The 16516-nt window shown below is 41.0% G+C and overlaps 1 protein-coding gene across 7 annotated transcripts in view; it reads right to left on the reverse strand.

The window, feature by feature from the left end:
- The window catches only part of TLK1 (tousled like kinase 1), a 133696-nt gene that overhangs the window by 18491 nt on the left and 98689 nt on the right, over positions 1–16516 (reverse strand). For all 7 annotated transcript variants that reach the window (XM_038422364.2, XM_043505268.1, XM_043505266.1 and 4 more), the window contains 6 exons: positions 11760–11857; positions 5642–5723; positions 4450–4541; positions 4267–4356; positions 3330–3499; positions 357–492 (listed from right to left, as the gene is read on the reverse strand). In XM_038422364.2, the coding sequence (XP_038278292.1) occupies positions 357–492; positions 3330–3499; positions 4267–4356; positions 4450–4541; positions 5642–5723; positions 11760–11857 (668 nt within the window). The remainder of the gene's footprint in view (positions 1–356; positions 493–3329; positions 3500–4266; positions 4357–4449; positions 4542–5641; positions 5724–11759; positions 11858–16516) is intronic.

Below are 16516 nucleotides of genomic sequence, written 5' to 3' on the forward strand. Positions count from 1 at the left end.
AACCCCATACTAAAACCCTCATATTGCACCTAACTGTGCAACACTATGCTTTGGGCAAGGGTGATTCATTCTTACTTCAGCTGATTCCCAGATTTGAAAACAGATTAGCTAATGTAACTGTAGAAGATATTTGTACTCCTATAAACATTTTATTATATTATGCATCCTACAAAATTCAGTATTATGTTTCTTCAGCACTAAGATCCACAGGCTAAATGTTGCATATAAATCGTTTTCCTTTCACCATTTTACATTTGATGCTTTTAATCCTAGATATCCGTGTAAAACTGATTTTACATTATTGAAATTTGAATAATAAGAGTTTAAACAACATATCTGTCCAAACTTAAAATTACCAATAAGTTCCTGCCCCTTGTGAAGTTAAGTCCATTCCATCCACACCATAGCTGTCATCATCCATTATTTTAGAGAGACCAAAATCAGTGATTTTTATTTCTCCACATGCCGTTCCATCTACTAGAAGGATGTTACCTAACAATAACAAAAAATTATGAATATGCAATCTTATCACAAGAATACTAAATAAGTGCTTCTTAATAGGTTCAATCTGCAGCAGTGCCTGATACAGCTGAACACCACCTTTCTACCCTCCTACTCAAATCACTTTGACCCCCTGCGCAGTTCTAAGTTTCTCCCAACTGCAGTGGCCCCCCAAGGGACTGATTGGGTAGCTGGGGAACACCAAATCACAGCAACTCTGGCCATGGTGCTTTTTCCCCACTTATTGTCCCAAAAACATGTTCTACCAGCATCACAGAATTCACGGGAAGCTGGTTAAATTGGCTTTAAGACCAGCCTCTATATGCCCCCCAAAAACAGTGCAAAGGGGCTACAGACAGGCCAAGGATCTCCCCCTCATGTTTTTAAACTGCAGAATGAATTTCTCATGCTATTTTTGGTTTTCCTTTAGCATTATACTTTATTCATCATTCAAACAAACTTTTTTTTTTTTTTTACAAATCTTAATTTAATATTTTTGAAAGAGAACGCAAGTTGTCTTAATAAAAATATATTCAGAATTGTTCTATATGAGAACAGTCATCCCTGGAACTGTGCAAAAGAGCATGCATACCGTACAACTCTATCCTCTCTAAAAGAAATCCATGTTAACAGTTTTCAGAGTAGCAGCCGTGTTAGTCTGTATTCGCAAAAAGAAAAGGAGTACTTGTGGCACCTTAGAGACTAACAAATTTATTAGAGCATAAGCTTTCGTAAGCTACAGCTCACTTCATCTGATGCATTTGGTGGAAAATAGAGGGGAGATTTATACACACACACACACACACACACACACACACACACACACACACACAACATGAAACAATGGGTTTTATCATACACACTGTAAGGAGAATGATCACTTAAGATGAGCCATCACCAGCAGCGGGGGGAGGAAGGAGGAAAACCTTTCATGGTGACAAGCAAGGTAGGCTATTTCCAGCAGTTAACAAGAACATCTGAGGAAAAGTGGGGGTTGGGGTGAGAGGGAGAAATAACATGGGGAAATAGTTTTACTTTGTGTAATGACTCATCCATTCCCAGTCTCTATTCAAGCCTAAGTTAATTGTATCCAGTTTGCAAATTAATTCCAATTCAGCAGTCTCTCGTTGGAGTCTGTTTTTGAAGCTTTTTTGTTGAAGGATAGCCACCCTCAGGTCTGTAATCAAGTGACCAGAGAGATTGAAGTGTTCTCCAACTGGTTTTTGAATGTTATAATTCTTGACGTCTGATTTATGTCCATTTATTCTTTTACGTAGAGACTATCCAGTTTGACCAATGTACATGGCAGAGGGGCATTGCTGGCACATGATGGCATATATCACATTGGTAGATGTTAACATTTTCCTACTTATTAAGTGGTAACTTGATGTTGTACAGTACGCTACAAAGACACTAGCTTTGCCTTAAGGAGTTAACAATTTAAGATTCACAAAGAGAATACTAACAAACTAGATGGCCAAATGAAGCCCCAAGGCAGAAGATGGTGTAAATCTGTTTGTTTAAAAATGGTCACTTTCACTTTATTTACTCTATGTCGAGTCTTTATTGGAAGACTTATCCATTGGAAGATGCATCCATTAAGATTTAAGGAGAGAACTGAATAAAGATGATGGTCACTAGACATGCAAGAAAAACTGGAGTGTTCCAGGCATAAGGGGATAGCATGGAAGAGGACATGAAGATAACACTGGAAGGAGGATACAAAGGGAGCAGCTAGGAAAGAGGCCTGATTATAGCAAAGAAGGACAACACTTGTAGGCATGAGTGCAATTACACAGAGACTTCAATGTGAAGGTAAAATCCTTAACTAGATGTAGGTGATAGCCATTGAAAGGATTTGAGTAGACAAGGAAAATGCGCAATGAACGGAAATGATTTTCACAGCAGCATTCTGGAAAGACCAGAGGGGAATGAAACAAAAAATTATTTTCTTTGCATTTCTGAAGGTGTCCATCATGTTTTCTGGGTCTGTACCCCACACAGGCATAAAAGGGGTTAATCATGGAAGGAGTAATTCTCCCAGCAACCCAGAGAGGCTCTGTGAAGTACAGCCAATTAGGGAGGAGATGCAGGGAGCAACTCAGGCCCCGAAGGCTCAGATAAAAGGGAGCTGCAGGGACAAGTAGGGTGAGTTGCTGCAGGGAGCCCAGCTGAATGCCCTGAGGTAAGGGCAAAGAAGGTGCTAGGGCCATGGGGAAGTGGCCCAGGGAAATATAGCAGCACTGATTGAGTTTATAGAGGAGCAGCAGGAGGCTGCTACTTACTGAGTCCCTGGACCACATTAGTGGGTTGGCCTGGGTCTCCCCCCGAACTCCTCACTGGGGAAGTGGCTCAACTGTTGGATAGAGATCCCTTCCTGAAAGGGGGAAACGGATGACGATCTATCCAGAGGGCTGAGTTGAGAAGAGGATGCTGCCGTTTTGGGAGCTAAGAGAGGAGCCGCAGGCAGGAGCAGAGACAGAGTGCTGGTGTGCAGACCGCAGATGTGGGCATCTGCCTCGAGCTACATCCCCAGCATGACCAGGAGGAGGCGTCAGTCTGGCGATGAGGGCTGCACCTTGTGACAGGGACTTACCCCATAAATTAAAATCACAAAATAATGCAAAATGATTAATGAGTTGAGGCAAGTGTTAGCAAAGAATAGACAAAGGTTTCAGTTGTAAAGATGTAAGAGAAAGATGGATTCTGGAGATGCTTAAGAAGAAATGACAACCAGAAATTAATCTAAGATTTTTCCAACATGGATTACAAGTAAAATACGAGAGAACAAAATTATTGCATTTTCAGCTGTAACTTTTTTCATTTACCTGGCTTAAGATCATAGTGTATAATAGGGGGCTTGATCTCATTGAGATACCGTAGTGCATTTACTATTTGCATTACAATGGACCTAGCTTCCTTCTCTGACATCAGTTTATGTTGCTTGAGATAGAAATCCAAATCATTGCCTTCGCAGTACTCCAACACTGTACAAAACCTAGATTAAAAATTCAGAAATACAGTGTCAGATAAGGTAGAGCACAAATTGCCATCTAATTGCACAATCATATGAAAAAAAAGTAAAGACTGATAATGACAAGTTAACAATTTCATTTATATGAATAAAATAATCTAGCTTTTTTAATTAAGGGAATCTGGCATAACAACTAGTTAATTAAAAACCCAACATCAAAGCATTTGTATTCAACAGAAAAAAGAGACTACACAAATATTAGTGAGGCCATGTAAAAACTTTCCTTTTTGCATACTTAGACAAGTTTCTTGATAACAAACGTAGCGTAATCTCTTACAGTGAAATTCTGTGCTAGGTATCTTAAAGGCACAGCCCAAGGGAAGCATGGCAGTGGTTATGGATATTCCTAATCCTGGCCTGCAAAGGGAACTGAAGAAGCCCCTGGTGTAACTAAGACAGCCCTGGAGGTCTGTCTAAATTGTAGTAGCTTCCCTGGGCTGTCCTATGGACTACAGTGCTACCTGGACTCACTTGCAGCACTGTGTGCTGCAGTCCATCCCAACATGCCCCTTATGCGACTGTCTTCCACAATGTCTGCACCATGGGCAATTTTCTACCTGCCAGAACAGCTTTTAGAGCACCTTTACATTATTGCTCCAGTCATTTTAGATAATGAGGTCAGAGCTGAGGCGAGGATCTCACCCTTAGTGTTCAAATACAGTCTTCATTTTAATAAACGTAAGGTATTAAAAATACTTGGAATGTTCTAAAACCAGTGTCATTTCACTTACGTATCTGTATCCAGGGAGAAGTAGTCATAGAGTTTAACTATCCTGGGATGATCCAGTTCTTTGTGTATTCTATACTCTCTGCAGGCATGTCTAAAAGAAGATGTTTAAGATGTTTGTTAACTTTCCATGATCAACAGAACACAGTTCAATTTACCACAAGAATCCTAAATTATTAATATTTACTTGTGGTAGTTTTCCTTCTTCTCATCTCTCCAGCTTTTGTTAAGTTGGTGTATTTTCACAGCAGCGTATCTTTGTTCATAAAGATCAAAAGCCTAGAAAACCAGATATGGGACAATTACAACCAAAGATGACAAAAAAACAACACCCAGAAAGGTCCAAATTCAGCATATAATCCACAGATCTACAGACAAATTAAGCAAAATGAAACTATACAGATGGGTTATAGAAAAACACTTCATAATCGTGAAGACCCAGTTAATTTGACGTATACAAACTTTATTATACAAGTAATACTACATGCAGTTGGTAGAGCCATGGTGCTGCACTAGATAGCTTATCATAACATTGACAATTTTTTTCCACTTTCCTCAGATATTTTCTTATCTAGCAAGACTTCTGCCAATTTTATATTCAGAAAAATAAATGTATCCAGAGAAGCTATGACTAACCAAGAGGTTACATCTATGTTTGGGTTCTTAAAGGCTCATTTCAGTGGCAAGCGCTCCCTTCTATGGTTGTACCACAAGTCCCTAATTTTCCAAGTTGTATAATGTATTTTCCTTAGTGTACATATCAGCAAGTCTACAGTCACAATCCTGGCTTCTTCCCTGTTACCAATGGAGCCTTTGTCTATTGATTACATAAGTATGATCAGTGATGCTCAGCTCAGTGATGCTCTCTCCTTCCATAAATAAGCTAAGGGGTTTTTCCAGCCTTTGTTTAAGAAGTGCTACTGTTTTAGAACCACAGTTGCCAGCTTTCACATGGTAAATAAGCACCCCAACTTTCACAATAAACCAAAAATCAAGCTAATTCCATTTCAAAACAAGCCAATCCCTAAGAACCCCAACATTCTATGTGACTAGATCCCCCAGGTGCATAGTCTGGGATTGTGGTGGGCCCACTGTGCACCATTGACTCTCTCCCCACCTTGCCCCTGCTTGCCAGGAGCAAATCAAAAAAAAGAAGCAACAAGCTACAAGCCAAACAAGCTACAAGCTAAAAACAAGCCAACAAGCAACTGATAAGCCAATTAAGCCAAAACCAAACCCAATTTCTGCATTTTTTTTTCCACGGGTTTGGCATGTCTAACTAGAACCCTCTTAGTCTGGGAGATCAAAAGTAAGAAAATTATATATATAAACTTATGTGGCTATGAAATATTATATTGGCAGACCAAAACACAGATTACCTTATATACTTCACTGAAGCCACCTCGACCAAGTAAATGAAGTAACAAATATCGTTCATTTAATGTGGGATGATCTTTGAACCTTAAAAAGAAAGTAGGAAGACTTCAAGTAACAGATAAATTTCAAGCTCTATTCTAGGTCCCTTCATATTATTATTTTAACCTAATTTACCTGAGTATTTTTTGATAAGAGAAAAATCCTGTTCAGTGATATTCTACTAAATATAATTTTAAGGCAGCACTGTGTAATATAGCTAAAATAGTAAATTAATGTTCTCATTCTATGGTATTAAATCAACAACTGCTACCAAAACACTGCCATTCAGCCACTTAGTTTTGTTCAAGTCTTTTTTGAGAGATTATGAGAAGTTTAAGTTTTACCATTAAGCTTTTAACTGTTTATATTTTTACTCTATGTGAGTTGAGTCCAATGAGAAACAAAATTTCAGCTGTTCTTTTGGGTATGTACTGTCTGGGAAAAAGTGTTCAAGCTACTTTGATTTTCAAATTTTATTGGATCAGTAACAATACAAATTATATTTTCTATTTGCATTTTACATCACTAGTTCCAGTTCCTTGTTTGTTTTCAAAAGAAAAAACAAACCCAAAATATTTCTTAACATTCCTTTTTCCTTCCCCCCATCCCTCAGTTTAGCCTTTGTCCCAGGTCCCATATACTACAGGAAGACAAGACACCAGAAAGGTGGCTTAATTAGGCTGCAACTTTAAGTAACCCACCTTGGATCTATTTGGCAGTAACGTGTCCAGCACAGGTCACCCTATCTTGATAATCTGTTCTACCCATACCAACAGCCCCCCACCCCATAAACATGCTGGGACCCTACCAACCTTCCCTCATACAAGGGTAAAGGGAGTGGAGAAGAGGGGATTATGTCCTTATTATGCCAGACATTAAGAGCGCCAACCTCATTCTCCACTTTCTTTACGAGATGCCTTCTCTTAATCCACTTCCAATTCCAGTGCACCCGTGAAGCGGACCACTTTGGAACAATTATCTGCACTGCACACCTATCAAGTTGCAATAAAATTATTTTTTACAACCTACCCCACCCTTCAGGTCCCTGGGCTGCTGAGAGGAAGTTGAAAAATGTACTTTGTCCAAGCCAAACTTCACTGAGGGAAAATTTCCTTCCTTCCCAGCCCCAAAACTAGTGTAACCCACCAGCAAGGCCCCAAAATCTATTCTTACTCCAATCCCAGGAGGAGGGAGGGGAAGCTTTCTTTCTCAGCACAGAATGGCATCCCAGAGCAGGGTTTATAATTCCTCCCTTTAGATGCAAGGGAGTCATAGGCTTATGCTGCACTCTTCTGTCTAACCAATGAGCCACAGAGCTCCTTCACAAGCCCATAAGGAGGCTGTGTGTCCATAAGGAGAGGAGGGCTCATGTACAAGTTCTTAAAGGGACCACAGGTTTTCTTTCTCCTGCTGGCCCAAACAAACCGTGTCCCTGCTGCCCCGCGGCTGACAGGGAATGGGAATGATTTATCTTTTTGCCAATATATGGGATTTCCTAAATTTACATCTGTAGCATTGTATATTATTGTAATATGTTTCTTCAACAATTAATTGTGGCAATGCTTTAATATTTTTTATAGCGTCCTGCTCTTAACAGTCACATGTGCAAATCATCAGCCTTTTTCAATCTGTTCATTTCCCACTAACATTCTCAGGTTGTTGGGCTTAGCTATCTTCTACCGTAGACCTCTTCTCACCCACTCAGCACTAACAAGGGTAAACTAGTCCTAGTCTTTGTGCCAAGGACAAAGTCAGTTGTGCCTAGGAGAAAGGACCAGTTGGTCCCTGGATCCGGAGAAGGCTTTCAACAGGGTGGACCATGGGTATCTCCCGGGCACTCTGCAAGCGTTAGGCTTCGGACCCCAGTTTGTGGGTTTCTCCAGATGCTTTACGCCTCCGCAGAGTGTCTGGTCAGACTTAACTGGACTCTGACAGAGTTGGTCAGCTTCAGGCGGGGAGTACGGCAGGGGTGCCCCCTCTCGGGCCAGCTGTATGCTCTGGCAATCGAGCCCTTCCTCTGTCTCCTCTGTCAGAGGCTGACGGGGTTGGTGCTGCGAGAGCCAACAACATGCTCCTCGTGGTCCAGGACCCGTGCAACTTGGCGCGGGTGGAAGCTTGCCAGGCCGTCTGCTTGGAAGCCTCCTCCACCCGGGTCAACTGGGTCAAGAGCTCTGGCCTGGTGGTCGGGGACAGGTAACAGGCGAGTTCCCTCCCACCCGAGCTTCAGGCCATCTGGTGGAGCACGGGTCTGCTGCTCTATCTCAGCATTTACCTTTCTGCTATGCATCCGTCTCAGCCAGAAAACTGGTACGGTTTAGAAGGCAGGGTGACAGAGCGGCTCCAGAAATGGACAGGACTACTCTGGTGCCAGGGCACTGGTGCTTAATCAACCAGTCCTGTCCATGCTCTGGTACTGGCTCAACACCCTAGTCCCGGTGCTGAGTTTCCTGGCCAGCCTCTGGATGGCTATTCTGGAGTTCTTTTGGTCAGGAGCACACTGGGTCTCTGCGGGGTCCTCCACCTGCCCCTGGAGGAGGAAGGGCAGGGCCTGAAGTGCCTATGCACTCAGGTCCATGTCTTCCGCCTCCAGGCCCTACAGAGGCTCCTTTATAGTTCAGGTAGTCCGGCGTGGAGAGTACTGGCCCATGCCTTTCTGCGCCGCTTCCGAGGGCTCCGACGTGACCGGCAGCTCCTTTATCTCCATTCAAGAGGTCTTCCGCGAGACCTCTCCGGGCTGCCGGTCTTCACCAGGACCTATTCCGGACCTGGAAACTGTTCTCAGCGACCAGGTCCGTGGCAGCCACCAAGGGGCAGATCTCATGGAGTCCCTGCTACACAACCCCCAGCTCCGTGTGCAGGTGGCAGAGTCCCCCTCGGTGCGCCAAAGGTTGGACCTGGTAGAAGTCACCAGAGTCGGGAAACCTCCTGGACTACGACCGGCGAGACTGGCTGGATCCCCTGATGCTCACTCGGCGCATGGGGCTCTCCAGGCCTCATACTCCCTGGTGCGTACTTCAGGAGGTGAGGGCCGCCTTATCGCCCGCTGCTCAGGCCTACCTCGACTGGGTCCTGCGAGAGGGCATGCCCCGTCCACCTTCCACCCCAGGCCCTCCAGACCTTTTCATTGGGCCCCTGCCCCCTAGACCTGACTGGCTTCCCCCTTCAATGTGAGCAGGCTGCACAATTTGTAGCCGGTTCGTTTTCAGACTGTGCCAAGGAAACATCTACACACATTCGTGCTCCACACCCTTTATTTCCTCACCCGTGCTTCCCGCCCCGACACAAAGTGACGGGACCTCCTGCCACCTCTAGAGGGTGAGGAGCCCCGATGGGCCAGCCTATGTTCTACCCTAGTCCCGAGGCCCGCTGGGGATATCAATTGGCAGCTCCTTCATGGAGCCGTTAGCGCAAGCACGTACTTGGCACGGTTTACCCCCGTCCCGGACACCTGCCCCTTCTGAGGTGTGAGGGAGACCCTGGTGCACGTTTACCTGGAGTGCACCAGGTTGCAGCCCCTATTCTGGCTCCTCTTAGATATCCTGTTATGTTTTTGGTTGCACCTTTCCCCTCACCTCCTCATCTACACATTCCCTATCTTTGGCCCCACAAAGTCACGGGACCTCTTGGTCAACCTCCTCCTGGCCCTGGCTAAAATGGCCATCTATAAAACCAGGGAGAGGAGGTTGAAGGACGAGACCTCCTGTAACTGTGAGGCCTATTTCCGATCTTCCGCCCCTTCACGCATCCAGGCAAAGTTCCTCTGGGTGGCGTCCACTGGCTCCCTTGATGCCTTTGAGGAGCAGTGGGCGCTGTCCGGGGTTCTCTGCTCGGTGTCCCCATCAGGTTCCCTTCATTTGACTCTTTGACTGCACTCCTGTGCCTGTTATTTCATTAGTTGTCCTCCGGAATCATTTGGTTTCCAGGTCCTGTGGATCCTCCCCTTAGGCTAAGGGGGGTCCTTCCTGGATCCCAATAGGAGAAAGTCAGTTTATCCATGCCCATATTGTAACAAACTCCCTGAATCCATCAGACTTTGTAAGATGGGATGGTGTATTTCTCCTTCATAAAGTGTGCAATTTTGTTTTTAATTGTTGATCAGATGAGTATAGAGGTTATGACAGAAATCCATGACAAGAATAATCCTAGAAGGTATGATTCTTGTATTTGTTGTAGCTGGAGCTATGTATTTCTCATCTGTAGTACTGGGACCTTTAACCAAATCATCTTATAATTGTGCGCCCACCACGTGTGTATTAAGAATCCTCTCACCACATTGTTTCCAGCATAGTGGTGAGACATTGCTATGTACTTTTCTCTCTCTGATCTGGGACTGCTTCCTTAGTTTTCTGCAGAATTTATGTAAGGCCTTGCATGTTAGGGTTTGCCAGTAGCTGGGTTTTTATGTTTACATAAAAGTGTGGGTTGGAAGTATGTGTTCGGGCTAGCCACAGTAACATGTAGTTACTAGAAGTAACAAGTACATTACTATTTACTGTTGCCATCTATGAAACATCAAAAGTTTCATTTCTCATTATCAAAATTTATTTGTATGTTCACGAAAACTTTTGTCTAAGAAAAACAGAACACTTTAAAAGCAGACAGTTATATGTATCACCAACCAAATTCAGGGTATCATATATAACAGTGGGGTTGATTTCATAGCTCTAGGGACACAGTGTCCTCCAGGAGCACCAGAAACAGAGGATCCAATCTATTTTTAAGTGATGGTACACACGTACTTCCATCCACCCAACACATACACAAGATAGGAAGTTTTTCATTTTCCAACACAGAATTTATAATCATCTACTGCAAAAAATCAGCACTGAAGTACATGGACTCCTACAGAGCCTGTGTAACAGGTACTGTTCTCAACTGTCAGAACAGGAAGCACAGTTTGGGCTTTCCTACCCAGGTATTAGGGTTGCCAACCCTCCAGTATTGTCCTGGAGTCTCCAAGAATAAAAGATTAATCTGTAATGAAAGATTATGCTATGTGGTGAAATCTCCAGGAATTCATCCAACCAGAATTGGCAACCATACCAGGTACTACTGCATAGGATAGCCAAAACCTGCCATTCTCCAAGAATCAGTAAGTTCCTTCTTGTTCATCCTGCTTCTTTGTTTTAAGTATGCTTTCTTCTTCAGTTAGCCAAATGTTCACTTCATCTGAGTTCTACACATTGGACAGCTACCTAATGTCTAGAATTTTTGTCTTTATAAAGGATAATGTTGTGCCATTGGTTTTTATGCAAAACATCTATGTCGATTACTTCTTGAATCCAAAACAATGGCAAAATATGGCACTAATGATACAGCCTCACAGCAACCAGACTTTTCCCAGCATATGGCAACCATTAAAAATACTATAGATTAAAAACTCATCCAAGTGCGCTACTGTGGGCTTTAACACTTTTGGAAGTGCTGAAACCATATATGCAGAGTTTCATAATAGCCAAAAGAGTAAACATAAAATTGAACTTTTGGTATCCTCTACCATTATAAAGGAGCTCATTTTACTCAGTTATGATGTATATATAGAGTCACAGTTAATTCTAGATGCAAGTTTTATCTTACAATCGATTACCACACAAATTCAAATGTTGTAATAGGTATCAGTAACATATAAATGACTTAAGTCATTTGCTTTTTTGCGTTTTTTGGCGCTTTGATAAATATGTGAACAATACCGCAATAGAGCTGAATATAGTGTTACACCAACATAAAATTTCCGCAAGTGCATCAAGATTTCACCATGTCTACAGGCATTACTTTCAGATGAGTGGGTTGCTTTAGACTCCCCCATAACTATTCTTTATGTCAGAACCGTGATGTAGCAAGTTTTAGATTTTCTGCATTTTCAGCTCTACATGCTCAATCCCCATATGCCCTGTAAAATTATTATATTATAACCATTATTTTTAGGTAAAATTACAGTCCATTTAAGGCAGGATAAATATAAAAAGAGAGAACACCTAATAAAAAGTTATAGTATATCCTGTTCAATTTTGGTGAAGGTGGTTTTTAAACTACATTAGGTTTTTAAGAATAAACATGCAAAATTAAAATCTAGTGGCTTACTGTGAATTATCTTCATTGTTTATTCTTTTGAGTTCTCGTATGTGAAGATTTCTAACTCTTTCCAAACGTTCAAGTTCTGCTTGTATTTCGGCTTCTTCCTGCAAATGAAATGAATGAACTATAAAAACTCAATTTATTCACTGTTCGAAAAGGATATTTTTACCCAGGCATCAATACTGGTAGCGATGGAGGAACATTACATTACAAAACGCTGCTGAACCAGAAAACCAAACTGCTTTTCTCTTTAATACCTGAACAATTCATAGAGATAAGGTGTAAGCCTATTTCAAGGAATCCTTCTCTCCATGAAACCTATAAGTAATGGGATGTTCAGTTTTGTCCTGCACTGTGGGGATGCTATTCAAATCAAGTGGCAGCTGGTTTTGTACCTCAGCCAGGGAGAGAGATTATCTGGGTCTGAAATTGATGTACAATGTGAAAAAAAATTGAGATATGTGCAGTTTTAGAAATGATGCTTTAAAATATTTTAAAGCTCAAATGTGAAACAAAGCAAGACTAGGCAAGAATATTCATAATAATCTGAATATTATTTAATTAAGCATTTGATCTGTAACATTGATCAAAGAATATTTTTATAGTTTCAGAGTTCTCCCGTTTATGTGTTATCGAGATCACAAATGCTGAATGTATGTTTCGAAGACTTACTGTGGGATTTTCAAAGGCATCTAGGGGAGTCAGGAGCAAAACCCCTAATTTAAGCACCTTTGAAAATCTCATCGGTACTCTCCATACTTGCCTATTCAAACATCCTTTAGTTACAATTCATTTATATCAGTGATACTCAGACGGAGGCTCGCAAGCAACAAGTGGCTCTTTAATGTGTCTCTTTAATGCAGCTCTTTGCAGCACATGATATTAAAACACTGTGTGACTGGTTAATAACTTAGATTGGTCAATAATTAAATCAGGATGCTTTTACTATGTTATTAACCAATTAAGTTATCAATTTGCACTATGTTATTAACTTATTTGCTTTGGGAATTTGTGTGTATACACACACACACACGCGCGCGCGCGCAACAATGAATTCACACTATTGTGGCTCTCGAGTATCACTGATTTATACCCCATAGTACAAGTACACAATTTAATGGTGCAGAAAGACAGATAATAATTGATGTTCTAGCATCAATTATTTCTACAAGTAGAAATACAATACAAGTAGAAATTGCTTGCTTTCTACAAGTAGAAAATGAGTTTAACAAGTTTAAAATTTAACTGAAATCATTGCACTGAAGTCATTGCACCAGCATCATCATCTTATTACTATGACTACTGCACTATCAATGGATACACTCTATTAGCTTTCTTAGTGTTCCAATCCAGTAGTATTTTGCACACATCTCAGATTAAGGCATTTCTAAACTATTTCAGAATAAGCACTGAACAGAAAGTTTAGAACTTATTATTACTTTCAAAGAAAGGTAGATTCAAAAAATATTCTTCAGTATTTTTACATTTTTGTCCTAAAATGACACTGGTATGCACTCTACTCCATCTTTCACACATGTTGTAATGTCTAGCATGAGAGCTGGGTATGAACAAGGTTGTTATATTTAACACAGCCAAATCCAAGTCAAGGATTTTGAGAATTTCTGAGCAGCAGTGAGAAGCGCTTTTAAAATGGGAATCCTCAAAAGAACAGGGAAATTATATCTGAAATCCCGTTTATGTTAATGGAGAATGATCATCATAAAACCTGAAAATCAATATTGGCAGATAATGAACTATTCATTTTCAAAAAATAGGTGAACATGGAATATTAAAAGTACCAGCCTACAATTTTGTTCTTTAAGAATTGTGAAATGTTAATTAAAGTTATTTAGCATAGTGTCTACATTATATTTTATCGATTGACATACTGCAGGGGTTCTCAAACTGGGAGTCGGGACTCCTCAGGAGGTCATGAGGTTATTACATGGGGGGCCGGGGGCGGTCAGCCTCCACCCAAACCCTGCGTTTCCTCCAACATTTATAATGGTGTTAAATATATAAAAATGTGTTTTTAATTTATAAGGGGGGGGTCACACTCAGAGGCTTGCTATGTGAAAGGGGTCACCAGTACAAAAGTTTGAGAACCACTGACATACGGTGTTCATAAGCCATACTGGGTCAGACCAAAGGTCCATCTAGCCAGTGTCCTGTCTTCCAACAGTGGCCAATGCCAGGTGCCCCAGAGGGAATGAATAGGTAATCATCAAGAGATCCATTCACTGTCGCTCATTCCCAACTTTTGGCAAACAGAGGCTAGGGACACCATCCCTGCCCATCCTGGCTAATAACCATTGATGGATCTATGCTCCATGAATTTTCTAGTTCTTTTTTGAACCCTATAACAGTCTTGGCCTTCACAACATCCTCTGGCAAAGAGTTCCACAGGTTGACTGTGCGTTGTATGAAGAAATATTTCCTTTTGTTTGTTTTAAACCTGCTGCCTATGAATTTCATTTGGTGACCCTTATTAACACCTCCTTTTTTACTTTCTCCACACAAGTCATGATTTTCTAGACCTCTATCATATCCCCCCATAGTTGTCTCTTTTCCAAGCTGAAAAGTCCCAGTCTTATTAATCTCTCCTCATACGGAAGCCATTCCATACCCCTAATCATTTTGTTGCCCTTTTCTGAACCTTTTCCAAATCCAATACATCTTTTTTCAGATGGAATGACCACATCTGTACACAGTCTTCAAGATGTGGGCATACCATAGATTTATATAGAGGCCATAGGATACTTTTTGTCTTATTATCTATTTCTTTCTTAATGATTACCAACATTCTGCTCGCTTTTTTGACTGCCGCTGCACATTCAGTGGATGTTTTCAGAGACCTAACCACAATGACTCCAAGATCTCTTTCTTGAGTGGTAACAGCTAATTTAGACCCCATCATTTTATATGTATAGTTGGGATGTTTTCCAATGTGCATTACTTTGCATTTATCAAATTGCATTTCATCTGCCATTTTGTTGCCCAGTCACTGACTTTTGAGAGATCCTTTTGTAGCTCTATGTCTGCCTGGGTCTTAACTATCTTGAGTAGTTTTATATTATCTGAAAATTTCACCACCTCACTCTTTACCCCTTTTTCCAGATCATTTAGGAAAGTTGAATAGGACTGGTCCCAGTATATACCCCCGGGGATCACCACTATTTACCTCTCTCCAGTTTGAAAACTGACCATTTATTCCTACACTTTGTTTCCTATCTTTTAACGAGTTACCAGTCCATGAGAGGACCTTCCCTCTTATCCCATGACAGCTTACTTTGCTTAAGAGCCTTTGGTGAGAGACCTTGTCAGAGGCTCTCTGAAAATCTAAGTACACTATGTCCACATGCTTGTTGACCCTCTAAAAGAATTCTAGCAGATTGGTGAGGCATACTTTCCCTTTATAAAAAACATGTTGACTCTTCCCCAACAAATTATGTTCATCTATGTGTCCAACAATTTTGTTCTTTACTATAGTTTCAACCAGTTTGCCTGGTACTGAAGTCAGGCTTACTGGTCTGTAATTGTCCGGATCACCTCTGGAGCCCTTTTTAAAAATTTGTGTCACATTTAGCTATCCTCCAGTTATTTGGTACAGAAGCTGATTTATATGGTAGGTTACAGACTACAGTTAGTAGTTCTGCAATTTCACATTTGAGTTCCTTCAGAATTTTTGGGTGAATATCACTTCATAATTATGACAATACAATATGTGATTCTGCCAGATTACTGAACACCAGAACTAGACTTGCATGAATTGGGGAGAGAGTTGACAGCCTTGCCTCAGTGGAATGACCCACGAAGGGAACAGAATACCTCTCTGTGCAACTACAAGCTTATAATGTGAAACATTAGAATAAACTTATTGGTAAATTGATCTACGCTTGTTCAATAGAAAATGTCAGAGACAATATTTTCATATTTTCCCTGTATTGTTTGTTACATGTTTCCACTCTAGATAGTTCTGCTTAGAAAGTTTAAATTAATTGGAACGTAATTTAGAAAGAATGGATAATACCTTACTTCTGGAATAACTGCCTCTTTGGTTAAACTTTATAATTACAAAGCGGACTGGAAATCAATCCATACACAAAAGCAAGTAATTATGGAATTACTCTAAGATGATACCCACTAAGAAAAATGTCTCCTAGGAAAGAAGTGTTACCTATACTGCATAATTGACTCAAATCTATGTTGTTGCTATCTGGAATATAAATTAAATGAGTACATCTCCAACAGTCTTAAGATACAGATCAATCAAACAACTGCCAATGGAATCAAGAATCCCTCCCCATCACAGACAGGACAAAAAACTATCTACAAGATACATTTTCAATGATAAGAAGGACCAAATCCCCAATTTTCAGCAGTTGGACTAGTGCAAGGTGCCTCTTCTGCTGGCAAAACTAAGTGGAGTATTTGTTTTTCCTAGTATATAATACTATTTGCATTTTCCTGTTTGTATGTTAACAAGCTATTTTTTTCATATTTAGCTTCACTTGGCAGCTCTCAGGTGAATATCCTGAAATGATATGCAGCTTCTCATAAGCCATTAGTCTTCTATAAAGAATTTGACACACACCCCTTCTTAAAAAAAACCTATTTGTCTCTTCTTGCCCGTGTTATTCTCAGAGACTACAGGGAGGGGGGGATCCTGTTGTTTGCCTCTTTTGGAATTCTTTTCATATATTATGCAATTCAGTGGTTCTCAAAATGTGGTTCATTAGACCAGTGTTAGTCCAAAGAGACCT

The sequence above is a fragment of the Dermochelys coriacea genome, chromosome 11 (assembly GCF_009764565.3).
Source record: "Dermochelys coriacea isolate rDerCor1 chromosome 11, rDerCor1.pri.v4, whole genome shotgun sequence".
In the NCBI taxonomy this organism is placed as follows: Eukaryota; Metazoa; Chordata; order Testudines; family Dermochelyidae; genus Dermochelys; species Dermochelys coriacea.